The sequence below is a fragment of the Ambystoma mexicanum genome, chromosome 9, assembly GCF_040938575.1.
Source record: "Ambystoma mexicanum isolate Mex_15411 chromosome 9, UKY_AmexF1_1, whole genome shotgun sequence".
In the NCBI taxonomy this organism is placed as follows: Eukaryota; Metazoa; Chordata; class Amphibia; order Caudata; family Ambystomatidae; genus Ambystoma; species Ambystoma mexicanum.
Genome location: NC_090931.1, coordinates 1538916694 through 1538942302, shown reverse-complemented (window position 1 = coordinate 1538942302; position 25609 = coordinate 1538916694). Strand labels below are relative to the sequence as shown.

The following is a 25609-nucleotide window of genomic DNA, read 5'->3' as shown; positions in this document are numbered from 1 at the left end:
GGCTGGACTACTGCAACAGCCTCTTCCTCAAACTACCTCCCTTCGCCCCTTCAACTAATCCATAATAGTAAACTGACAAGATGGAACCACTTGCCAATTTCACTTATGGGCTGGCTGGCAGTGATTAAAATGATCATACTACTCAAGTTATTTTATCTGTTTAGCACAGTGCCAGTCTGGCCAGATAGGTTTTTCTTTACCAAGATACAAGGGGCATACTCAACATTCATATGGAAAGGACAACCAAGAGTGAGCTGGAAACGGCTTACCAGACCATACGGACAAGGGCGTACTGGCTGCCCCCGATTTCGAACAATACTTCCTATCGGCGCAAGCCTACTACGCAATATATACTGGGCCGAAGGGGGTCCTTATGCACCACATACATCAGCTGAGACACAAGGGGAAGGTCCCTTAAGGCTTCTACAAAAACTAGCAGCAGGGGGGATAAGAAGGGACAATCATTGGTTCCGACACTGGTCACATGTGGGGCATGGACCAGACTAACTGGGAACCCCAGAAACTAAGTGTTATATGACCCGGATATGGCTATATGGGACACACCATGCATATCCCGACGCAAGATGCCGCACTTGCCACACATTGGGGAGACAGGGGCATACTTAACTTCAAAGATGTATAGGTCGATAAACAATTCATAGGCTGGGACACTGTTAAAACGATCATTCACGACACCCTGATGCAAAAACTCAAATACATCAGGGTACGCTCGGCTATAGCCACCATGTGGGACGGTTTCCCCCAGGAACCCCAGTCACATTCGATCTTGAGATATGTACTCTCACCTAGCACGAATAAGAAAACAGCCTCTACACTACTGACCAGAGGAATCCAAGCCCCGAATATCATAGAAAAATGGGAACTCGATCTGGGCACCATCTTTACTAATGGACAATGGTCACAACTATCTGGGTTAACAAAAAGCATATCATGAAACTCGAGATACCGCTTGATACACTATAAGATACTAAACAGGGTTCACTACACCCCGGCCAAACTCAATAACATATATATCACGGCGTCAGGAAGGTGCCCAAGATGTGGGAGCGAGGAGGCGGGCATATTCCATATGCTATGGTCATGCACAAAACTAACCATATATTGGGCGGATGTGTGTGGGGCACTGGATGAAATGACTGAACCAACCATGGACTGGGAACCAGGAATGTGTATATTGGGCATTGTTTGCAAAATGAGCCTGATTAGGCGCAAATTCTTGAACCTGAGCTTATTACTAGCAAAACGTGTGATATTAATGCGATGGAAAAGCAGAGGGCCCCAGTGCTGAGTGATTGGATAAAAGATATGACCTGGGTGAATGACAATGAAGAGGTATACTCTGATCTGTTACCAATAACAAGTAGCCCGAAGGACATATGCGGCGAATTCAGACAATATCTGGCAGGTAAAAGTGCACGGGAAGAGGGACAAGTAGACTTGTAAAGGTAAAAGTGACAAACACCATCTCTACGTACAAATGTACACATTAACGTAACAAAATGCAATTGAAAGTAATGTAATGTTGTAGTCTGTGCAAGTTAAATAAAAGTAAACAACATTTTTAAAAAAAGAACTATTCCATAATAGGACTGCAAGACTTATACTTGGCCTCAAGCCCAGGGACTGCATCTCTTCATCCCTAAAATCTCTGCACTGGCACAGGAGGATAGCTCAGGGACACCTTGCTCGCCTTGGAAGCAAGACGACATGGAGCAACACAGGTTCGATCCCTGTGTCCGAGCTTAGAAACCTCTAGGTATTAAGCGCATTATAAATAACCCATCATATAATTTCATATCAATGGCTCCCAGTGACCACAAGGATCAAATTCAAGACCGTTTGCATCATCCACAAGGCTGCCTGGGGCCTGGGACCTCTCTACATCCAGCTTTCCCTCCCTAAATACGTCCCGGCCAGAGTCCTTCGATCCCCTGGCTCCAACTCTCTGCAGGTCTAATGCTTTGCCAAGCAGAGAGTGGGAGGTAGATCCCTTTCCTCGGCTAGCTCCTCCCTCAGCACTTGCACTTGGGCTCCCTTTCCTGGACTAGCCCTTCTTGGTCCTCCCTGTCCACTGCACTCGTCCACCCTTTCCCCTGGCACTTGTCAGCTTGGCCCACCCAGCACTTGCCTGCCCCCCTTCCCTGTGGGCACCCCACTCCTGCACTTCTCGCTCTACCCTTCCCCCTGCCCTTACCACCTTGTCAAGCACTTGCACGGTAGGATTGTCACAATGCCAATATAACCGTTTCTGTTGTTCTACCTCTGTGATTCCCATGAACCCCCCACCGCCCCCAACCAGAGGAACAGTGAACCTATTGCATAATGTGAACCTTATGAAGGAACTTTCAACATGTCACTATGTTTTCATTCAAGAATCATGGTCTAGAGTACACTTATGCTGGGAAGGTTTTACTGTTTCTTCTCTAGGTGCACAAGGGGGTAATGTGGGTCGCCCAAAAGGAGGCCTCATTATAACGGTAAAGAATGTAACAAACCCAAGGATTACAGGGGAATGGTATTTTGCCTATCACTTTTTGGTTGTGGGGTATGAAATTAAGTTTAATGCAGTAGATACCGCCTTTTTGTTGGTGAATATTTATTGGAATCCCTCTGAACTAACAGACTCACAACTCTGGAAGGAATTGGCGAACCTGGGCTCTTCAATAGAAACTTGGTTGGTAGCGAATCCAGGGGGTCATCTTGTAATTGCGGGGGACTTGAATGCAGACTGTCTTGCTGATACATTAGTGGGTGATTTATTCATGTCTAACCTAGACCATCTAGACAAACCAGGGGGGAAACTCCAAGGTTCGGGGTAGAATTTGGTTACATTTTGCCGAGGTTTGGGGATTAGAACTACTAAGAAATAACTGTTCTACGTGGAAAGCAAGAGGATACGAATTCATTATTGATTTAATTTTTTGTTCATTGGGTCTGTTCAAATGTATGGGGAAGTTTGAAACGGTTGAAAACAAATTGAGTGACCACTGTATGCTTATAACTGACATCTACACTCTTTCACAATTAGAGGTAAGAAACGCATATAAACACGCTCTGGTAACAAATTATGAGGGGAACAGAATAAAATGGACTGGTAAAAAAAATGTCAATTTTATAGCAACCATGGTAAAAGATCATGAGAGACTTACTCATTATCAGAGGGCGGATCAATATTCTGCATTAAAGTTCAGACTATAGGGATGTCGCTTTTTGAAATGGAGAGGTTTTTCAAACACAAGAAAACTATTAGGAGTCCTGTTACTTATACCATTGATAAGGAAGTCTTGTATCGTAAATGCATGATGAGGAAAGACATTAGAAATATTAGCAACTTAGGTCTTTCTTTAGAGTGCATGTCCAGCATGAAAGAAAAAAAAAAAATTCAAAAACGGGTCCATTTACCATAGAAGTAGCAGATACCAGCGGGATGATGAGGCTATGCTGAGTTCATTACGAGGACCGAATTCGGCTTACTTTTGGAACCTTGTAAATGAACTCAGCAAACCGCAGAAAGAGGTACTTTTCAACCCTATTAATGAAAATATGTGGTTGGGACATTTTTCAAAATTGTATGACACTAGGGGAATCACGGAATCTCCAACATTAAATAGTAACTCTCTATGGCAGATGGGTTATACAACGAGGGACATTGCGGACCTGATTACTCAATCGAAAAATTCAGGGGCACCGGGCCCAAATAATTTATCAAATAAAATTCTTAAGTTAGACCCGGTCATATGGTCTAAGATTTTGTATGTTCTATTTAGAAATATTGAAAACACAAAAATAATTCCTAAATTGTGGAGGGTGTCAATAATAATCCCAATTTTTAAGAAAGGTCCTCATTAATGCCCCTCTAGTTACAGACCCATTACAGGCCCATTGCCATCGCAGACCCTGAATCGAAATTGTTCTCTGCCCTGGTCCTCAAAGATTTTCAGAAATGGATCAAGGAAAAACATATTCTTGATTTGAAGCAAATAGGCTTTCACAAAAACATGGGTACCGACTGTGGGGGACTAATTATAAATTGCTTGATTGCTAAATCATTAATTAAGGGAGCAAGATCGACCTTTGTCGCATCCATGGATCTAAGCTCTGCATTTGATCTTGTAGATCGTAATATCTTGTGGGCTGTGTTAAGAAAGCTAGATATGCCTGCTTCTCTCCTGGATATGGTTAAAGCCATCTATACTGATACTGGAATGAGGGTCAGATTGGATGCTGAAGGAACTCTTTCAAAAGAACTAAAAATACACAATGGGCTTCGTCAGGGTTGTAGGTTGGCACCGACAATATTTAATCTTTATGTCTCTGCCTTGACGAATAAGGGTCTAGTAGCACCTAGGTTCTCAAAGGTTTACCTCCCTTGGTTGGCCTATGCGGATGACTTTCGGCTCATGGATAATACTAAAGTGGGCTTACAAAGACTGCTTAAAGCATTTGAAGAATTTATCAATGGACTCCCTCTTAAAATCAACCCTTCAAAAACGGTTATAGTACGTCTTGGGAGAGTTAACAAAAAAGAGAACGCATAGACTTGGAGATGTGGTAAGAAAATGATTAAAGCACAACAGGCATTCAAGTACTTGGGGTTCTCCATTTCAGGAATGAATGCCAGATCCCTGCTGAAGACTCAACTAAAATTAAAGGCAGATGTAGCCATCCGTCAAATGCGTGCACTAGAAGGTACATTTGGAAAATTCACGATGGTACCACATAGGCAATTCTATTTGAAAATAATTATCCCCAGACTACTGTATGGTGCTGAACTCCAGTTGAAAAACTGTGAGGGTGATTTGACTTTCATTGAGAGCTACATATGGAAGTCTGTTCTCTTTTTTTCACCAAAGTGTATACCCTATGACTTGATAAAATATGAATTTGGTCTAAACTCTCTTGTGTCATATGTGAGATGGAAGAGAATGGCCTTGTGGCGCAAATGTAAAAGGGGTGAGGAAAGTGAATTGTACCTTTGTGTAGGTGAGGATTCTGGTAACCCGTTCATTCGGAATCTTAACTCGGAGACCTTGAATATTCTCAAAACCTTAGGTATGCCAAGCATTACCCTATTGAATAAACCTAGAAGAGTAAAGGAGAGTCTTTATGGCTTTGATTGGTTAAAAACCAAAAACAACATTTTGGAATCTACCTTATATAACCAAGTATGCTCGATACACAAATGGTATCCGGTTATGGAAAATTATTTAACAAAATACCCCTCTTAAAGGATCAGCAACGATTGTATGCGTTTTAGGTTTAACATCATACCTACTAATCAAATTAACTCTATACGAAACAATAATCCCGAATCATGGTGTTGGTGTCGATTTTGTCGAATTGACGGGATGGTTGAATCTTTACAACACATTTTGCTGGTTTGTCCGGCATTGAAGGTTTATAGGCTTATGTATTTTGCACAATATGTTCAAAACACTGCCAATGTGAATAGAGAATTCATTTGGAATCGAATGTTACACAACAGCAGAGACAATTTAAACATTCGTGTAGCTACTTTTTTGAGAAATGTATGTGCCCTTTACTAAGGGCCTCATTACGACTCAGGCGGTAAGGGGTTTACGGCGGCGTAAACAGCGCCGACCCCTACCGCCTGATTCCGAGGTCCCTTAGCGCCATGGAGGTTTTAACACCTGCTTTTAGCAGGTGTTAAAATCCATGGCGCTAAGGGACCTTGATGTTAATTACGCCACCGTAATTTACGGTGGCGTAATTAACGCCTTCCCCACTCCCATTATGCCCTATGGGGCAAAAATGGGAATGGGGAAGGGTAAATGGGGATTGGGGACTTACCGCCCCGCCAACCTCGGAATGGGGCGGTAAGTCCGCCAACCACCATGGCGTAAACGTAGTTTACGCCATGGTGGTAAAGGTACGACCCAGGCGGTAACTTACCGCCTGGGTCGTAATGAGGCCCTAAGTCTTTGTAATGATGAGTTTTAACGTCTAATGATAGTGCTATGTGTTTATAACTTGAAACAGGTGATTCATGTACATTTTATTTGCACGATGGTGAAAATTATTGTTTTAAGTGTCTTTCTTTTTCTTCTTTTATGGAATTGATGGTATTGACGTATTTTATGGTTGTTGTATAATGATATAAAGAAATTGTTCTTATATATTTTTGTAAAGGTTTATCAAAAACCAAAACAAATTAAAAAAAAAGAAAAAAAAAGAAAACGAAATATGCGCAGGTCAGAACCAAATCGCAGACACTTTACACTGCTCACAAACCTGAGCCAGAGCATACCATTACATGGCCTTGCCTCCACCCTACAGAACTCTTTAAGCAGAAGCTGCCAGAAGAGCAGGGTAGGAGTTAGGAGACGAAGTGCAGAGGTGCAGGAGCATAATACAAGGCGGCAGGAAGAATACAGGATACAGCTTGGTCAGAATACAGAGTGGAGGCAAGGAGGTGAAGGCAGAAAGTAGAGAGGCGCCAAGGAGGAAGTGGAGAGAGATCATAGAGGAGGAGGAAGAGAGGAGCAGGAGTGGGAGCAGAGAGAAGGAGGTGAAGAGGAGAGGAGGAGGTAGAGAGTAGAGAGTGTAAAGGAGGAAGTGGAGTGGAGAGGAGAGATAGCATAGAGGAGATGGCAGAGAGGAGCAGGAGGGGAAGCAGAGAACAGGAGGTGAAGAGGAAAGGAGGCTGTAGAGAGTCGAGAGCGCAAAGGAGGAAGTAGAGTGGAGAGAGCATAGAGCAGGTGGCTTTCCTGTTGGACTCAGCTACCAGTCTTACAGATACTTCTGCATCGTGTTACACTGCCCGAGGACCTGCAGTATACCGTGGACGCTGTCCCTTTAAGGTTGGAAAGAAGGGAATATAATCACCTCCCAGGTGCGGAGAGCCGGTGCGGAGAGCCTGCGCGAAATCCGGCGTCAAAGTCCAGTCACTCGCCAGTCAACTGACTGTCCCAAGTGACTGACCAGACTGCCGGCTCCCTAGTTTTGATTTTATTTATACCGTGCTTCACTGACCCTGAGGCTTAAGAGCACTGACATACAAACAATTACAAAGCAAATAAATGTCTTAATAAAATGAACACAAAATCTATAATACAATTATTATTAAAAACAGCCACATGGACAAAAATTACAACAAAATATGTTAAACAACAATATCCTTAAAAGATAGGCAGGTCAATTCAGAACAATTTAGAACTTAGTAGACAAATTGGTGGTCAGAGGTAGGGTACTATGGCCACATCCAATAGCAATGCATTCAGTGTTATCAGTGGAACACCAATTGTATAACTGTATACTCCGAAGGACTTTCAGCTTTAGTTCTAACACAGTTGGAGCCCATTCTCCGATTGAGCCATGATAGAATTTTGTTCTTAAGTGCCTCCCTGGATTCAAATTCCCTAGGCTTATCAACATTTGTAATGATAAAATTTCTACGGTCCAGAACAAGTCTCCTTCTCCTTATATTAGGATCTGTGACTTTGGCCATTGTTCATTTCCTTTGGCGAATATCCTTGGAAATTAATGGAACCGGGGATAGAGCCGGTTTAGCTGGGCTGAGGGTATTCTCCACCAACGCTGTACCTCCTATGTCCAGACTAAGGTAGACTACCTTAGCCTGCAGTGATCGTTCTTTAGAGGGATCCTCACTATAGTCCGTTTGGCAGCCTTGATGGAGCCCACTCAGAGAAAGGGGGTTTGAGAGGACTTATCAGGTCTTTTATGTTCCTTCTGTCCAGACTTCCGACTGTTTAGCGGATAGGAGATAAACATAGTGGAACGAATAGAGGTCACCCAGACTTGAAAATCCTCAATGTTAGTACAAGCGACAAGGTCCTGCTGCATACATTCTTTAAACAGCAGCCAGTTTTCTGGAGCCTATCTGACAAAAAAACTGGGGAGGAAAGACCTGCCGGACTGTGGAGAGCCTGGGGATCGGGTCGCTAGTCTCCACAGCTTTCGATTCCCCTCAAGATGCTCATCAGCCGATGCAGACGTTGCTGCCCACAACACCCCGCTGGACCCCAGGAATGTAAATACCGGACCCCAGGAAGGGTTAAGCCAAGGTAGGACAAATTATATCACAATAACGATCCCACTGACCCCCCGTTCTAACGGTACCTCATGTCCCCCACGAGCTTGCGGACTCCGATACAAAGGAATATGAGAATGAGCCTAATGCTGGGCTCCCTTTACTCTCACACTCAACCCTCAATATCGATCAGCTGTATCCCGTAGAGATGGTGGTTGCGGGGGTGACGGCAGTTTGTCATCGAGGCCACCCTCACCAACCATCTCAGAAAGATAAATTCTTAAATGAACCTGAGGAAGCCCTGAGTGGCGTGAGCATTATGGCAAGTATACTGTCTCAGTGTTCGGAGTCCCAGAGTACCCCAGTTAACACACGGGCTGGGCCTCCTATGGTCGACGCAAATCCGGGCTTGACCAACGTCATACATAACGGACCGTCTCACCACATGGGTGTAATGCTTTGAACCTCCTGACTCCGGCCTCATCGACTTTGAAGCAGAACTCAATGATTTTACCAGAAAAAAAGTGCAGCAATTTGGAGATGTGTGACAATGCCGACCCAGGACTCCAACTAAGACAATACCGTATGTCGGCCAATGGAATCTGCTTCATTTGTTCAGCCTGCTGGAACAACGCTGAGTCAACATAGTGATCTGCATAACCCTGCCTCATCTTCAGAAATCCATGTCTTATCCCACCTCCAATGGAAATGGAGGGACCCCCAAGGAACAAAGAAATCTACAAGCCTATCCAACATCAAGACTGGGGAAAATCTACGTCATCACATAGACCAGAGGACAGCACTGAGCTCTCTCCTCAGGCCAGCAATGGGGGTAACCAAGACTCTAAGCTCTTGAGCGGAATCTGACTTGACGGATACCAAATTATTGGAAAGTGTTGGTGAGGACTCTGCCCGACGGCTGCCCTTAGCATCAGATCCCCCATCTCTTGAGAGAGTGACGCCTTCAATCCATAGGTCTAATGAAGTGTCAAAAATGCGAACAGCGCCGATGAAGCGAGCCAGACACTCATCTATTTCTGAGTGGGAACTCTCAAAATCTGTAGTCCTGATGAGGGACCACGCCAACACGAGAAATTCTAATCTACCACTTCCTCTGGTTTCTCCTGTCCAAACAACGATCACAAAGTCATTATCCCAGAGAGTCCTAGCGGTCATGGAGGATGTAATTATTATAGGGAGTGGTGTATTGGGGACATCTTCTATATTGGAGCAAGCGGGCACTGAGAGTTTCCCCGCAATTGAGACGCAACCCGGCGGCGCTTCAGCCCTAGATTTAACTGGTGAATGTGTAGTTGCTGAAAGGACTCCAGTGATCAGCTCTCAGGGCACTTCGAAATCACACCAACTGCCTAAGGCGGGCACAAAGCCAACATATGAATATATGGAATCTGAAGACAATGCTAAGCCTCAGGAGGTTAGGCGACCTTCCCAATATGAAGTCCCTACACAAGTAAAAGCCCCTAAACAAGATCCATTCACACAGATGTCGATCGTGACAATAGCCATGTCTCCTTTCATGAAGCAATTCATGAAACCCTGGCAGACCATGCTACACTTCTAGCTATGCTCCACGCCAAATAGATTTTCCTGGAGGGGTTTATTACGGCCAAAGAATCCGCAGCCAGACTGGGTGCCCTCCCCCCAACCCCATGTCCCCTAGAGTCAGTGAGCTCTTCATCTACAAACACTGGCCATATTACAACAATTAGCCTTGAAATATCCAAGGCTCCTACTAAACCCTCAATAACCTCAAGACCTTGCCCGCAGGGGCTGACTGCAGCTCCGAATACAAGTACTGGGATGTGGGAAGGGATTGTCTTGAAAAAAAAAAAAAGGAGGATACATCAGAAAGAGGTCAGGGTGCCCCTCACAGATACTCACGTCAAAACTGCCAAAGATCAGAGTTACCCCTTGTTTGCTAGGCCAAGGAAAGACGTGCTCATTTTGAAAAATCCTCTGAGCAGATGAAGGCTACCAAAGAACACAGAACAATAGACAAATCCCAGGCTGACAGGTCTGCTAGGGATGAAAATGTTCAAACTCTCTCAGTCGAAAGCAGAATTATTGGACTTTTCAATCTATTCAGTGGAAAGTAATGAAGCCGATATTCCTTTTTGAAGGACAAAGCCCCAATTAAGGCCTATACCTAGTGGGGGTGACTAGAGGCACACACTGTCGGCCCCCCAGAGACTCCATCGGACAATGAGAAGAAGCTAACTCCCCCAGAGGTTTCACCATTCCTTACCCTTTCTGAAAAGCGTGAAACACTGTTTTTCAAACGCAAAACGCCAAAACCCCTTGCTACCCCGATTCATCAAAGAGCAGGGAAGTCCTAAGCAGATTATGCTCCATCATTTGCAGTAACCAAAAGTAAGGTTTCGGAAGTGAACCGACTGGATAAACGACAACCTCGCAAGAGTGAAAATGACCAGAAAAAAAGCTCCCAAAACCTAAACCCAAGTGATAACCCTAATAAATCACATTGCTCTCCAAAGTACAAACATGAGGATAAAAGTCAAAGCAAGTATCGCTCAAGGGCAGTAAAACAGTCATCTAACACAAAGAAAGATCATCGCAAATGTCTCAGATTGGTGCGAGTGATTGATAAGGGAGATGGCATTATTCTAAATCGAAGGACTCTGGTTGGTCTATGTCATCTGATCCCATGTTTAAAACATCTTACAACTCAAGATCTTGCCAGAATCGAATTGAGACGCGAGGACAGAGCAGACTTCAACCACATTCATTTACACTCACTGGCGATTAAAAACCTTCTCCCGTCAGCGACTAAAATTCCTGACAATAGGATTTGACATAACTGAATTACCATGAAAGACTTCGTCTACGGTGCACGATAAGAAGATAGTTAGTAGTGATGCTAAAACAAAACTCAGATCCATGTGGCGAGCATGGCACTGGGGAATACAACTCAGATCCATGTGGCGAGCATGGCGAGCATGGCACTGGGGAATAGAACTCAGATCCATGTGGCGAGCATGGCACTGGGGAATAGAACTCAGATCCATGTGGCGAGCATGGCACTGGGGAATAGAACTCAGATCCATGTGGTGAGCATGGCACTGGGGAATAGAACTAAGATCCATGTGGCGAGCATGGCACTGGGGAATAGAACTAAGATCCATGTGGTAAGCATGGTACTGGGGAACAGAACTCAGATCCATGTGGTAAGCCTGGTACTGGAAAATAGAACTCAGATCCATGTGGTAAGCCTGGTACTAGAAAATAGAACTCAGATCCATGTAGGAAGCAGGGTGCTGGAAAATGAGACACTCTTCCCACAGCGGCAGGAGAACATTGTTTCTGCCTGCACAAGATTTTCTAATTTTAACAAAAACTGTCAGTTGTGCATAATTGTTGCATCATTGCTTCCATGCTACCGGATGAAATGCACAAATGCTTGTGAATTCACTACCCACCTACTGGCGAAATACCTTCTGTTTTTCAACACTTTTATCACATTTTATTAAACATCAACCAAAGTATTGCATTTAACTGAATCACCAATTAGCATATCATTTATAACAGTAAGCAATAGTTTAGTTATGGACAAGATAGCGATCAGACTTTGCACAGCAACAAGGAAATCATTCAGGAGGACTAGACAATCCTATACTGATGATCAAACACAGAGCAGGAGAGCACCCTTAGGAGAGTCTGAAATAAGAAGGCAGCCCTTTCATAGACTCTAAAGCCACCTGTTAAAGATCAGGAGTGTAACTTTACCCAGAGAGAGCAGAGCTTGGTGAACTTCCTTCATCACTTTCCTGTAGAGCTCCTTCTGCCATTCCTTCAAAATCCTCCACTCCTCTTCAGTGAAACAGGCAGCAGTGTCTTGGAAGGGGACCTGCACCTGGAACAGAACATGTGACATCAATTATTTACTATTTCCATTCAGTGTAATACAGTATTTAATGAATGTCTGTTACTTTCAAATGGTTGTACGTGTTTTTAACAAGGTCACTTTCCTCGTTTGAACATTACTTGTGCGCTTTTCCTCATGGTAGTTTTAATCGACTTTTTAGTGGGGGCTTTCCACCACCACATCCCAGCTCCCCTTTAATCCCACCCCTTCCACCTCACCATGACAGCCACCACCCCCGCGAACACAAACTATATATATTTTTTCAATTGACGAAAACTACCACAGGTAAATAAACTGCACGAGTAATGAGCAAACGAGTAAAGTGACCTTGTTAAAAAACACATGATACGTTTCAAATAAATGTGCCCTCCCCCTTCACTGTCTTCCCTCACCAAATCCTTATAGCTGGGGGGTGGGGGTGCGGTTGAGTGTAGCAGTCAGTAATTGGCGGGATCTTCTCTGAAGAGTAGGGTCTTTAGGTCCTTCCTGAAGTGTAAGATGGAGGGGGCAGTCTTCTTTGGATTGGTAACTTGTCTTACTTAGCAAGGAAAGGCCTGTTTCCTGGTTTTCTCCCCCTTCCAGTTCTTTGTTTCCAAGCTGGCGATGCTGTGGCTTCTGGAGGTTCGCTGGCCTCTGGAGATGGGGACGTTCTGGATCCAGGAGAGTGGTCTTTTAGCTGTGACTGCTTTGCACCCAATGCTGGCAGTCTTGAACATGATGTGTGCTTGGAGGAGTAGCTAGTGCGGTGCCTTGAGAATGGGAGCGATGTGTCTTAGTCCTGTGATGAGGCGTGCTGCAGCACGCAGCTATCAGAGGGTCTCATGTTGCATTCGGTTCTCCTGCGAGGAGAGTGTTGCAACATCCAGGTGTGAGTTGACCAGGGCTTGGACCACTATTCTAAAACTCTGGACAGGGAGGAAGGGCTTGACTTTGCAGAGGAGTGCAAGCTTGTACTATGCTGCTGGGGACTTCTGGGTGAGGAGGGTCTTGAATAACGGGCGAGAGTCGAGGCATGCATCCATCGAGCTCCATGTTAGCCAGCCAAATCTGGATGCAGGCATGCTTGGTGAGTTTCCTCTGAGAATGAATTTGGTATTTGTAAGGCCGAGCTTCGGGTAGATGCTTAACATGCAGGCTTAAATGAGCGACAGACAGTGCTCGAGTCACTGAATATCATTGCTGCAATTGGTCTTTAAGTAAAGCTGTGTGTCATCTGCATATTGGTGCATCTTGATATCAGAGTTGGTGAGAGTTCCCCTAGAGGTTGAAGATGAAAGAGACATGATAGAGCCTTGTGGAAGTCTGCCGGTTACTGGTTGTTGCTGGGATCTGTTTGAACCCATATGCACTGGTTGGTCTCTGAGGTATGAGGTGAACCACTGCAGGACTGTCCCATCAACGTCCATGCACATGGCAAGGATGATGTGTTGAGCTTCATGGTCAATGGTATTGAAAGCAGCCGAGAGGTCGAGGAGGACTATGGCAGTCTCTGCTACTTCGTGGTCAGAAACCAGATTGGTAGTTCTGTCGGAGATTTGGCCGAGTGATCCTTTTGTGCAACTGGATGGTGACCATCTTCTCAATTACTGTGCCAAGGAAGGGTGAATGTGTGATGGGGCGAACGTTGGCCAGGTCATCTGGGCGAAAGTGGGTTTCTTCTGCAGGGGGAGGAGTAATACCATTTTCAGTGCATCTGGGAAGGTGCACTGTCTGATGGATGCACTGCTGTTGATAAGTGGTGTAAGTGGATATAGCGGCAAAAGCCAGAGGCAGCGCAGCAAAGCAAATAGGCCTCACTCCGAGTCGGGCGGTAGGGGATACCGGGCACCGGTTAGGAGACCGGTGCCGGTAATCCCCTACCACCCGATTCCGAGGTCCCCTAACGGGACCCGTAAGGGACGTGTGGTCGGACCACACGTTCCTTACGGGTCCCGTTAGGGGACCAGGGCACAAATAACGGGCTTGCCATTCACGAGCCCGTTTTTTGCGCCCTCCCCTTTGAGCCCTATGGGGGCTCAAATGGGAATGGTTTGGTCAATGGGGACTTACCGGTCCCTCCAAGGTCGGAATGGACCGGTAAGTCCCCATTGACCAACACCGTGCCAGACCAGTTATTGGTGGCAGTCATGGCGTAAATAGCGCCATGACTACTACCAATCTCGTAATGATCCCCAATGGGTGTTACGGTTATGGTTGAGGATTTAAGATCTAAGAGAAGGCCCAGGGTGAAGAGTAGGGCAAGACCATAGATGGATTAAACGAGCAAAAGAAGGCATTTGGAAAGAGAGGAGCTGTGTATGACAAGCAAAACCACAAATATGCGGTTCATAAAGGCAGATGAGGGACATCAGAGGATGAAGAGCGTGGAGGTGGCAGAGTTCAGCACTGGAATAATACAAGTATCTTTTCCATAGTTCGCCTAGCCATCTCATGACGCTGAAAACCCCTTATTTGGAATGGAGCACAACAGGTTATATCGCGAACCGCAATGAACATGAAGAGGTTACACTGACCAAAGGTGTTCAAAATTCCTATGCAAATCTCCAAGGGATACTAGTATAGGAGGATGGAGGTTAAGAAACAACTAAGGGGAGACTGCAAAACTAAGGGTCTCATTAGGACCCTGGCGGTAGCCGTTCCCTTAGAAAGGGCACGGCTGCCACCGGTAATGATTTTTTTACTGGGTCAAGAAAAGGGCAATAACCAGGTATTGCTGACCTTGGCGGACCCAGTAATTGCCCTTTTCTTGGACCCGGTAAAAATCAATCCCCATTCCCACTTGAGCCCCATAGGGTTCAATGGGAATGGAGAGGATGCTAACAATGGGCCCGTTAACGACGGGCCCATTGTTAGCATCTGTGCCTGCTAGCGGGTCCCGCTTTTCAGGTCTGGTCAGACCAGACGTGAAAAGCGGAACCCGCTAGCAGGCCTCGTAATAGGGCAGCCCGTAATTAACGGTGCTGGTCCCGTACCGGCACCATTCATTACGGGACCGCCAGGGTCCTAATGAGGCCCTAAGAAAGGAAGCCTTGAACAAGAGCCCAAGAGGGCACGAAACCCATGTTGGCTGTCATCGAAACTTGTACGCTTGGCTTGATTCTCATAAGAATACGTGCATCTAAAAAGTTACGCTATATAATGTGCAATGGGCCTCATTACGAGGCTGGCGGTAGCCGTGCCTGTAGTACAGGCATGGCTGCCGCCAGTATTGATTTTTTTCCGGCACCCACAAAAGGGCAATTACCGGGTCATTATGACCTTGCCGGACCCGGTAATTGCACTTTTCTGGGCGCCGAAAAAATGTATTCCCCATTCCCATTTGAGCCTCATAGGGCTCAATGGGAATGGGGAGGGTGGTAGTAACTGTACCGTTGCTACCATCAAGTTCTGCTTGCGGGTGCCTTCACGGCCACCCGGTAAAACCGGGTGGCTGCAAGGGCACCCGCGAGCAGAACTCCTAGTATGGCGGCACGGTAGCAACGGTGCCGGTAGGGATACTGGCTCTGTTGTTGCCTTACCGCCATACTCGTAATGAGGCCCAATGTGTTAAAATACTGGTCTGCATTTACAGCTGAAGTAGTACTTACATTTATGTTCACAATTTGAAGAACTTTTTAAAAGAAGTTGATTAGATAAACTAGGGTTCAAAATTGAAGGGATCTGGGAGCTATTTAGCTCCTGCTTGTAGCCCAGAAGAGCCTGGTTAGCTGGATACCAACAGCTACCAGGAGCTACTTTTGGCTCCGAAGGCCAATAAACATTGCTTCTTTACCTATTAACAGAGCGGAAGGTTCTGTATGAAGGTTGGAGCAGTAATACAGCCGGCTGAGACCTAGAGTGTAAATCAGAGTCTTGGTTGGTGATGGTGATGTGCGGACAGATGTTCAGAAGGTTACGCCCAGCCTCAGTCATAGTGGACGCTACAGACTAGGGATGTTCAAGATCACGATAAAGGAGAACTCCAGGCTGCAGGAAGGGGGGGTTATGTGGGGGGGGGGGGCTATGATATACACGAATCAAGAAAGGTTGAGGAGTTATTGACTCAGAGATACATAAGTGCCACTTTAGAGAACTTGAGCATCAGTCAACACAGAGCCATCTTATGACGTATGGACAAGAGACAGGTGGAGATATTAAAGTGATTGTGTATCATCTGCTGAAAAACTGCTTGGAGAATCCAAAGGTGGAGATTTGTGTGCTCCAAGTGGAAGGAGAAGTACAGTGTAGGAGGAGATTCCCCTGGGGGACACCAACTAGGATGGGGGTAGAGGAGGTGTAGAGTGTAGGAGAACGGGCACCAAGGTCTGACCATGGGAGACACCACTTGGGATGGGGGTAGAGGAGGTGTAGAGTGTAGGAGGAGGGCACCAATGGCTGACCATGGGGGACACCACCTGGGGTGAGGGTAGAGGAGGTGTAGAGTGTAGGAGGAGGACACCAAGGGCTGACCATGGGGGACACCACCTGGGATGGGGGTAGACTAGGTGTAGAGTGTAGGAGAAGGGCACCAAGGGCGGATCATGGGGGACACCACCTGGGGTGGGGGTAGACTAGGTGTAGAGTGTAGGAGAAGGGTGCCAAGGGCTGACCCGGAGGGACGCCACCTGAGATGGAGGTGTAGAGTGTAGGAGGAGGGCTACATGGCCTAATCATTGGGGACACCAGCTGGGATGGGGGTAGAGGAGTTGTAGAGTTTAGGAGGAGGACACCAAGGGCTGACCATGGGGAACACCACCTGGGACGGTGGTAGAGGAGGTGTAGAGGGTAGGAGGAGGGCACCAAGGGCTGACCATGGGGACACCACCTGGGATGGGGGTAGAGGAGGTGTAGAGTGTAGGAGAAGGGCGCAAGGGCTGACCTGGAGGGACGCCACCTGAGATGGGGTAGAGGAGGTTTAGAGTAGGAGCAGGGCACCAAGGGCGGATCATGGGGTCACCACCTGGAAATGGGGTAGAGGAGGTGTAGAGTGTAGGAGGAGGACACCAAGGGCTGACCATGGGGACACCACCTGGGATGGGGTAGGGGAGGTTTAGAGTAGGAGCAGGGCACCAAGGGCGGATCATGGGGTCACCACATGGAAATGGGGTAGAGGAGGTGTAGAGTGTAGGAGGAGGACACCAAGGGCTGACCATGGGGGACACCACCTGGGATGGGGGTAGAGGAGGTGTAGAGTGTAGGAAGAGGGCAGCAATGGCTGTCCCTGGGGGGACACCACCTGGGATGGGAGTAGAGGTGTAGCGTGTAGGAGGAGGACACCAAGGGCTGACCATGGGGGACACCACCTGGGATGGCGGTAGAGGATGTGTAGAGTGTAGGAGGAGGGCACCAAGGGCTGACCATGGGGACACCACCTGGGATGGGGGTAGAGGAGGTGTAGAGTGTAGGAGAAGGGAGCAAGGGCTGACCTAGAGGGACGCCACCTGAGATGGGGTAGGGGAGGTTTAGAGTAGGAGCAGGGCACCAAGGGCGGATCATGGGGTCACCACATGGAAATGGGGTAGAGGAGGTGTAGAGTGTAGGAGGAGGGCCTCAAGGGCTGAGCTTGGGGGACACCACCTGGAATGGGGTAAAGTAGGTGGAGAGTGTAGAAGGAGGGCAGCAATGGCTGTCCCTGGGGGACACCACCTGGGAGTTGGTACCGGAGGAGGTGTTACTAGCCCAGGAGATGGAAAAGGGTGGACCTCCCTTGACTTACCGGGACGAACTTCCAGCACCATTTTATAACTGGAGACTGCAAGTAAGGAAGGTTTGCCCAGAGAAGTGGACGCTATAAGGTGGGTTTAGCTTTGGGTGTTGTGTGAGCCTGCAACAATCTACTTCAGAACGGGCAAAGCAATCATTTGTTCTCAGTGTGGAATTTGAGAATGTCACATTAGCTGGGCAAAGCAATGTCTTTTTCCCAAGCAACTGGACGCTGTGACGAGGATCCTAAACAATTGTTGCCTCAATTTTGCAGATTTGTCCCTCTTGTGACTGTGCACCGTCAGCAGATCCTGTGAACTGTACAAGTCAGCTACTGTCATGATCACTGGCCCAAACACACAAACCCTGCACCCCCAAGTGACGCAGGCAAGTAGAAATGCCATACTTAATTGTCTTTTTGGGACAGATCAAGCACAGGGGACCCAGCTGGACTTAGTCCTGGAGCCTTTGGCGCAAAGGCTCATGAACAAATATGAGCAGAGACATTATTTTGGTGTAAAGTACTTTATTACATTCACAGGAACTATATACATGCATTCAGGCTGGGTGTGGCTGCTGAAGAACTAAGAAGCACGTGCAGCATCATTTGGGAGTGGCAGGGTGTGGCTGGAAAGCCAATGCTAAGGGGGCGTGGTCAGGGCTAGGCTATATAAGCCCGCCCAGCCTTCATGCAAGCACTTTGCGTTATTCTGCTTGAAGGCAGCGTAACGCTCACCGCCGCTTGGGTGCAGATTCACCTTGGAATCCAGCTCCAGTGATTCAATTTACCTGAAATCTGTTCGCTTCTGCAACCTCGCTAATTACCTGGGAACCTGTTTCACTGACAGCTCTTCAACATCGTCGTAGCTGGACTGGACTACCACTTCAGAGGCCAGTGAAGTACGCCCCTGCTGGAGAAGCAGGACGGAGAGCTCATCATCCATTAATAACAGGTGAGCCTGTGGGACAGTGCATGGAAATCATGCTTTGGGAAGAAGAGTTCAAGGGACACCATAGCAATAGATAGGCAGACTCACGTTCTCTCATACCCACGCAGGAGCAGTTCCACCGACCAACGCAGACAGCAGCATATCTGCAGAAGAGGAGGCCAGAGAAGGGTGGTCCAAATCCAGGGAGGGCTGCAACCGTGCCCCAATGCCCCCGCAGAGACCAGGTGAGAGTAACAGAACGCAAAGCCTCTACGACTCTCTGCCTGGGCATTATGGAAACTTCAGAGACAAACCAATTGGCCCAATTACTATGGGAATTACGGGCTGAAGTACATGCTTCAAGGCAGGAAACCAGTGCATTAAGGGGGGTTCTTATTGTAACTCTAGAAAGAACCGACGACTTGGCAAGACAGATGTTACAGGCACAAGCAGGGCAGGTTCCCTTGCCGGGGATAGCCCATTCTTGCACGCCACAGCAGTCAACACCGGTTCAGGTGGTCCTTCCAGGAGCAGTGCCTTTAGCACCGCCCGAACGCTTCTTCAGCGACCTAAACAAGTTTGCCATATTCATGAACCAATGTTGCCTTCTATCTTATGCAGAGCAGGAGCCTTTCCTAACGATTAAGCCAAAGTTGCATTCGTACTCTCATATCTAGGAGGCAACGCGGCAGACTGGTCAATACTGTTGGTCACTCAAGATGATCCTTTGCTTCAGAACTTTGGGGATTTTCAACATGAGATGGAGAAATTGTTTGCCAGAGATACTCAAGGACAAGCTCTGGACAAGGAATTGTTGTCACTCAGACAGGGGAATCAAGATCTATTAACCTACATTGCAACCTTCAATCGTCTCATAGCCCAGATCAACTGGCCAGAAGAAAAGAGAACTATGCTCTTTTATCGTGGGTTATGTGGAAAACTTAAGGCTGTGTTGGCTCAAGTTGTAAACCCACCTGAGGAGTGTGCGGACTACATAGACCTGACAGTGCAACTCGATCAAAGGTTGCAGAATAGGAAAATGGATCGAACCAGAACAGAGGGAAAGGTCAGTTTATGTGCGACCCCATGAGAACCAGACCAAATCACACAAACAACCTGAACCAATGCAGATCGGAGGTTTACAGAGTCCCCTCACCAAGGCAGAGAGGGAGAAAAGAAGGCAACAAAAGCTCTGTTTATACTGTGGAAAGACTGGGCATTTCCTCCGAGAATGTCTGGTGAAACTGCCTAAGAAAGTAGTTGGAGCAACAGACAAAACCGAAGGAGGAAGAACAGGACTTGGGAAACTCCAACGCCCGGCAAGTGTAGGGGTTCGCTCGTTGTGCGAAAAGAATGAATTCATGCAGACCTCACATCTAGTCCTCTCGGTACTCTTGGTCAACCACAAACAACCATCAAAAATACATGCCTTGGAGGCATACATTGACAGTGGAGCTGTGGGAAATTACATTGACCAAGATTTGGCTATACGAATAGGCCTTCCCCTTCGACAAAAGCAGAAATTGGAAAACGTCACAGCAGTGGATGGATCTCAGCTATCATCTGGGCCTGTAACGCAATATACCGAAAAAGTCAAGCTTATGGGTGTTAAGTCAGGATATATTCCTTGACAAAGTAACCAGAATCCTGACTTCAAGATTTTGAACTCGTCGTGTAGAGGACAAATTCTTTTTGTCAATGTACCCAACAGAGAGGTAGAAGAAACTCTCTGACCAGTCAATTGACCAAAAGATGAGAGGACGTCACAGGAACCGGTCAACCTGCAAAGGAACCGTACATTAGTGACAGAAGACAACTTGAATAGCAATGCTCAGACAACCCAACCTCTTAGTACCTGAAAATAGACTGTAGTCGACTGACTGGCAAATCAGAATAGAAAGGTTGGCATCAGAATTCTAAGAGGACAAAGAATAACCAGTAATTCACTGGAAACCAAACAAGGACCAAAAGTAGAATTAGATATAAAGGAACAGTCTTACCAGATGAGAGTTTCCAAAGAAGTTCAAAAACTGGAGGAATAAATGAAGAGCAGAAGTGATCCGCAAGCAGGAGTGATGATCCACCTACCCACCGCCGGCACGAGGACGCCTAAACAAGAATCCGGTAAACATCAATGTCCACCTGAAACCAACGGCACGCGGACGCCTAGTATAGAGTCTCCAGTTCCAAGGGGAAACGAGGAAGTCTGTAGAAAAGTTCCAGTAGCAGCAGAATGGATGACGTAGATGGCAGCACCAGCCAAAATAAGGACAAGAAAAATTTGTGAACAGTTCCAAGAGTCGAAAACCAAGCGGGCAAAATTCGAGCAGACGTCCGTGATCCGTAACACTTCCAATAAGCAGTTCCGAGGGTCGAGACAACAACAAGAGGGACACACAAGCAGGAATCCAGTAGGTGGTCCGGGTCAAAACACTAAATTCAACAGGAGCAAAGTCAGATACGTAGCGGCAAGAGAAATAACAATTTCAGAAGCAGCGAGTAGCGGGGAGGCGGGGCATAAGAACGAAAACCAAAAAGTCACGTGAGGTTCTAACAATGTGTAAAGGCATGTGACCTCAAGTACGCAGAGTGACTGCGTTTCCATGGTAAAGCCCAGCGCTGCTTGAAGAACACAGAACGAACTGGCTGAGCAAACTTCTGTGTCCTGAACCAGCGTCTCCGTGACAAAAGCGAAGGAAACCCAGGTGAGGAAGGTAAGCGAGTAGGCAAGGAAAGATTGCCAGTATGCCTCCCTGATTTACCAATCCTGACAATGGGTCAGGATGGCCATCAAGAATACAGTACCTTCGATCTCATCGGTGCTCCTCAGTTCCAGATGATATTAGGAATGCCTTTGCTGGAAACTCACAACCCTAGGATTGACAGGCATAAACAAGTTCTGACCTTTCCTCAAGACTGCGCAGACACCTGTTATCATAAAGATGTCAGTAACCTAATACCAAGGAAGGGAATCATACTGGGGCTCACAGGTTCCCTACCACCTGAATACCTGGATTACCAAGAGGTTTTTCAAAAAGATCAAGCGAACGTCTTGCCTCCACACAGACCTTATGACAGCCGAATCGACTTAGTGCCCGGAGCCCAAATCCCCTGCAGTCGAGTTTACACCTTAACTGAGCCGGAAAACCAACATCTCAAAACTTATCTGGATCAATACCTTGCTAACGGCTCCATATGCCCGTCCAAGTCCCATGACTCCTCAGCTCTCTTTTTTGTACCTAAAAAGGAGGGTGACCTAAGAACCTATATAGTTATAGAACACTTAACCAGATCACAGTAAAATAACAGATATCCACTACCACTTATACCTGAGCTCTTGGATCAGGTGAAAAATGCCCAGATTTACACAAAATTGGATTTACAGGGAGCCTATCACCTTGTGAGAGTTAAAAAGGGGGACAAACGGAAGACGGCTTTCCGCACAAAATACAGGCTTTTTGAATATCAGGTCATGCCCTTTGGGTTATGTATTTGGGTTATGTAACGCCCCTGCGGCGTTCCAATATTTTATGAACTACGTACTTCGTGAATTATTGGACGTTTGCGTACTCATCTACATTGATGACATTCTTATTCATTCCACTTCCAAAGAGGACCATGTTGGTCATGTTCAAGCAATATTGGAGAAACTTCAACAACATCGGCTTTTCGCTAAATTGGAGACATGTGACAGAGGTTGAGTTTCTTGGCTTTATGCTTACACCACGAGGTGTACACATGGACACTCGTAAGGTGGATGCTATTCTCCAATGGCCCTCACCAACATCCACAAAAGGAGTACAGAGTGTGCTCGGTTTCGCCAATTTTTATCGACGGTTTATTCCTAGGTTCTCGAAGACAGTACATCCCGTCACCTCCCTTCTGAGAAAGAATAAGACATTCCATTGGTCTCCGGAGCAGAAAAAGCCTTCCAGGAATTGAAACTAGCATTCATCTCAGCACCAGTTCTCCGACATCCTCGACCAGACCTGCCATACGTGGTTGAAACAGACGCCTCCAATGTAGCCATGGGGGCAGTATTGTCACAACGGGATCCCGCTACAGGACAGTTACATCCCGTAGCATTCTGGTCCCGTAGGTTTTCAGCTCCCGAGTTTAAATATGCGATCACAGATAAAGAACTGCTAGCGATCAAAGCAGCATTCAAGGCTTTGAGACACTACCTCCCCGGAGCAAGACAAAGGGCCTCATTACACGGATGGCGGTAAGGGTTTACTGGTACCGGTAAATCCTTACCGCCTTACTACGAGGTCCCTTTGCGGGTTGGGGTATTTAACACCTGCTTTTTGCAGGCGTTAAAAACCAACCCGCAAAGGGACCCAGGGAGCTAATTACGGTACCGCAATTTGCGGTACCGTAATTAGCGCCTTCCCCATTCCCATAGAGCCCTATGGGGCAAAAATGGGAATGGGGAAGGGCAATGGTGGAAGGGGGAATTACCGTCCGGCCAACCTTGGAATAGGGCGGTAATTCCCCTTTCCACCAAGGCGGTGCCGGTATTTTACCGGCATGAACCATGGCGCTAATAGCGCCATGGTTCTCCGCCATCCGTGTAATGAGGCCCATAGTCACTGTCATCACAGATCACTGCAATTTACAAAACTTAAAGACCGCCAAAGCACAATCGTTGCGTCAACTTCGTTGGGCACTCTTCTTTAAAGAGTACGATTTTATCATCACCTACAGGCCCGGAGAGCGCAATGGGAAAGCAGATGCTCTATCACGCATGAGTGAGGCTAAAGAATCTTTTACTAAGTTAGAGCTTGTGGCCATCATTCCTGAAGAAAGAATCCAGAGCACAATCGCCGCAACCACCTGTTTGGACGACTTGAAATCCGAACTCTGATCTCAGATGAATCGAACAACACAGAAGGAATGCTTATCAAAGGGGAACCAATACACCATCGAAAATGACCTACCATACTTTCAAGGGAGGATATACATCCCGGACAAAAAACAACAAGACCAAATAATAGCAAATTACCATGATTCTTTAGTGGAAGGGCATCCAGGAATAACCAAGACTCAAGCTAAAATATGAAAAAACTATTGGTGGCCAACTTGGAAAAAGGATATTGCCCGGTTTATCACAACCTGTGGTGTCTGTGCACAACTTAAGTCTCAAAAACAAAACCCAGCCGGTTTACTGCGTCCATTAGAGGTACCACCAGCCCCTAAACATACGTTCATGGATTTTATCACAGATCTACCTCCTTGCAACGGATATAACACCATCTTAGTTATCGTGGATTTGTTCTCTAAAATGGCCCATTTCATTCCGTTTAAAGGACTCCCTACTGCTTCCTGACTTGCCACGGTATTTTTGGAACAGATTATTAAATTGCACGGTTTTCCCTCGATATTGATATCCGATTGCGGAACCCAGTTTGTCTCGGCACTCTGGAGAAGATGTTGTAGAATAGCCAAAATCGACCTTCGATTATCTACACACAAACCCTGCACCCCCAGGTGACGGAGGAAAGGAGAAATGCCATACTTAATTGTCCCTTTGGGACAATCAAGCACAGGGTACCCAGCTGGACTCAGGCTCATGAACAAATATGAGCAGAGACATTGGGCCTCATTACGGGTCCGGCGGTAACCGCGGTGGTAAAACCGCCTGGTTACCGCCGGACTCGTATTACCATTCCGCCTCCGTGACTCCGCAAATACCAGGGCATTACGACCCTGGTGTCCTGGGAATCCTGGAGGCGGAATGGTGTAAATCCCCATTCCCATTGAGTCCCATAGGACTCAATGGGAATGGGGAAGTGGAAACACCGGCACCATCTCGTGATGGTGCTGGTGTTTCCACGTCTGCCTGCAGACGGGAGGTGTTTAACCCGCCAGGTCAGACCTGGCGGGAAGATCACCTTCCGCCTGCAGGACTCGGGATCGGACGGTCCGGAATTAACAGTGGCGGCGGGTTTACCGCCACTGTTAATTCCGGACCACCCGACCTGTAATGAGGCCCATTATTTTGTTGTAAAGTCCTTCATTACATTCACAGAAACTATTCACATGCATTCAGTCTGGGCGTGGCTGCTGAAGAACTAAGAAACACGTGCAGCATCATTTGGGAGTGGCAGGGTGTGGCTGGAAAGCCAATGCCAAGGGGGCAGGCCGGGGCTAGGCTATATAAGCCCGCCTAACCTTGATGCAAGCGCTTTGCGTTATTCTGCTTGAAGGCAGCATAACGCCCACCGCCGCTTGGGTGCAGATTCACATTGGAATCCAGCTCCAGTGATTCAACTTACTTGGAATCTGTTCGCTTCTGCAACCTTGCTACTTACCTGGAAGCCTGCTTCAGTGGCAGCTCCTCAACTCACCTTGGGACCAGTTCTCGCCTGTAAACACCTCTGCAGTGCCTGACACTCACCTTCCATCTCTGGACCTCCCGGAAAGCGAATCCTGGCCGCGACACTGCAGCTCGCCGCTTAGCTCATCCGTGGACAGCACCTGCAAGGAGAAACAACAGACAAAGGTTAGACTTTACCGAAAAACCTTTAAAAATAAAAAATAAAAGTTTATCGTCACGCTCATTGCCAACCTCATGCCTACCCTCAAACCGGCTCTCACCTGTGATCGGAATGTTGCAGATCCTTTTTTCTTCATTCTGGCTGCATATCAAGCCCCAAAATCACTGCTGAGCCGCACTTTTGCCTGTGGAGAGAAAGCAGAGAGGGGACATTGTTAAAACTCACAGATATGGACAATACTACAATATTTTAAAGCAAGAAAAGACTTTACAAAATCGAAAAGACACTTACCATTACCAAGTGGCATCGTCGTAGCTGGACTGGACTACCACTTCAGAGGCCAGTGAAGTAACTCGGCCCCATATACAACGCCCCCCTGCTGGAAGAAGCAGGACGGAGAGCTCATCATCCATTAATAACAGGTGAGCCTATGGGACGGTGGATGGAAATCATGCTGTGGGAAGAAGGGTTCGAGGGACACCATAGCAACAGACAGGCAAACTCACGTTCTCTCATACCCATGCAGAAGCAGTTCCACCGATCACCGCAGACAGCAGCATAT

At 47.0% G+C, this 25609-nt stretch overlaps 1 protein-coding gene across 1 annotated transcript in view; it reads right to left on the bottom strand.

The window, feature by feature from the left end:
- The window catches only part of LOC138489474 (zinc finger protein 420-like), a 465209-nt gene that overhangs the window by 422763 nt on the left and 16837 nt on the right, over nt 1-25609 (bottom strand). The window contains exon 2 of the mRNA XM_069617209.1: nt 11798-11924. Within this exon, the coding sequence (XP_069473310.1) occupies nt 11798-11924 (127 nt within the window). The remainder of the gene's footprint in view (nt 1-11797; nt 11925-25609) is intronic.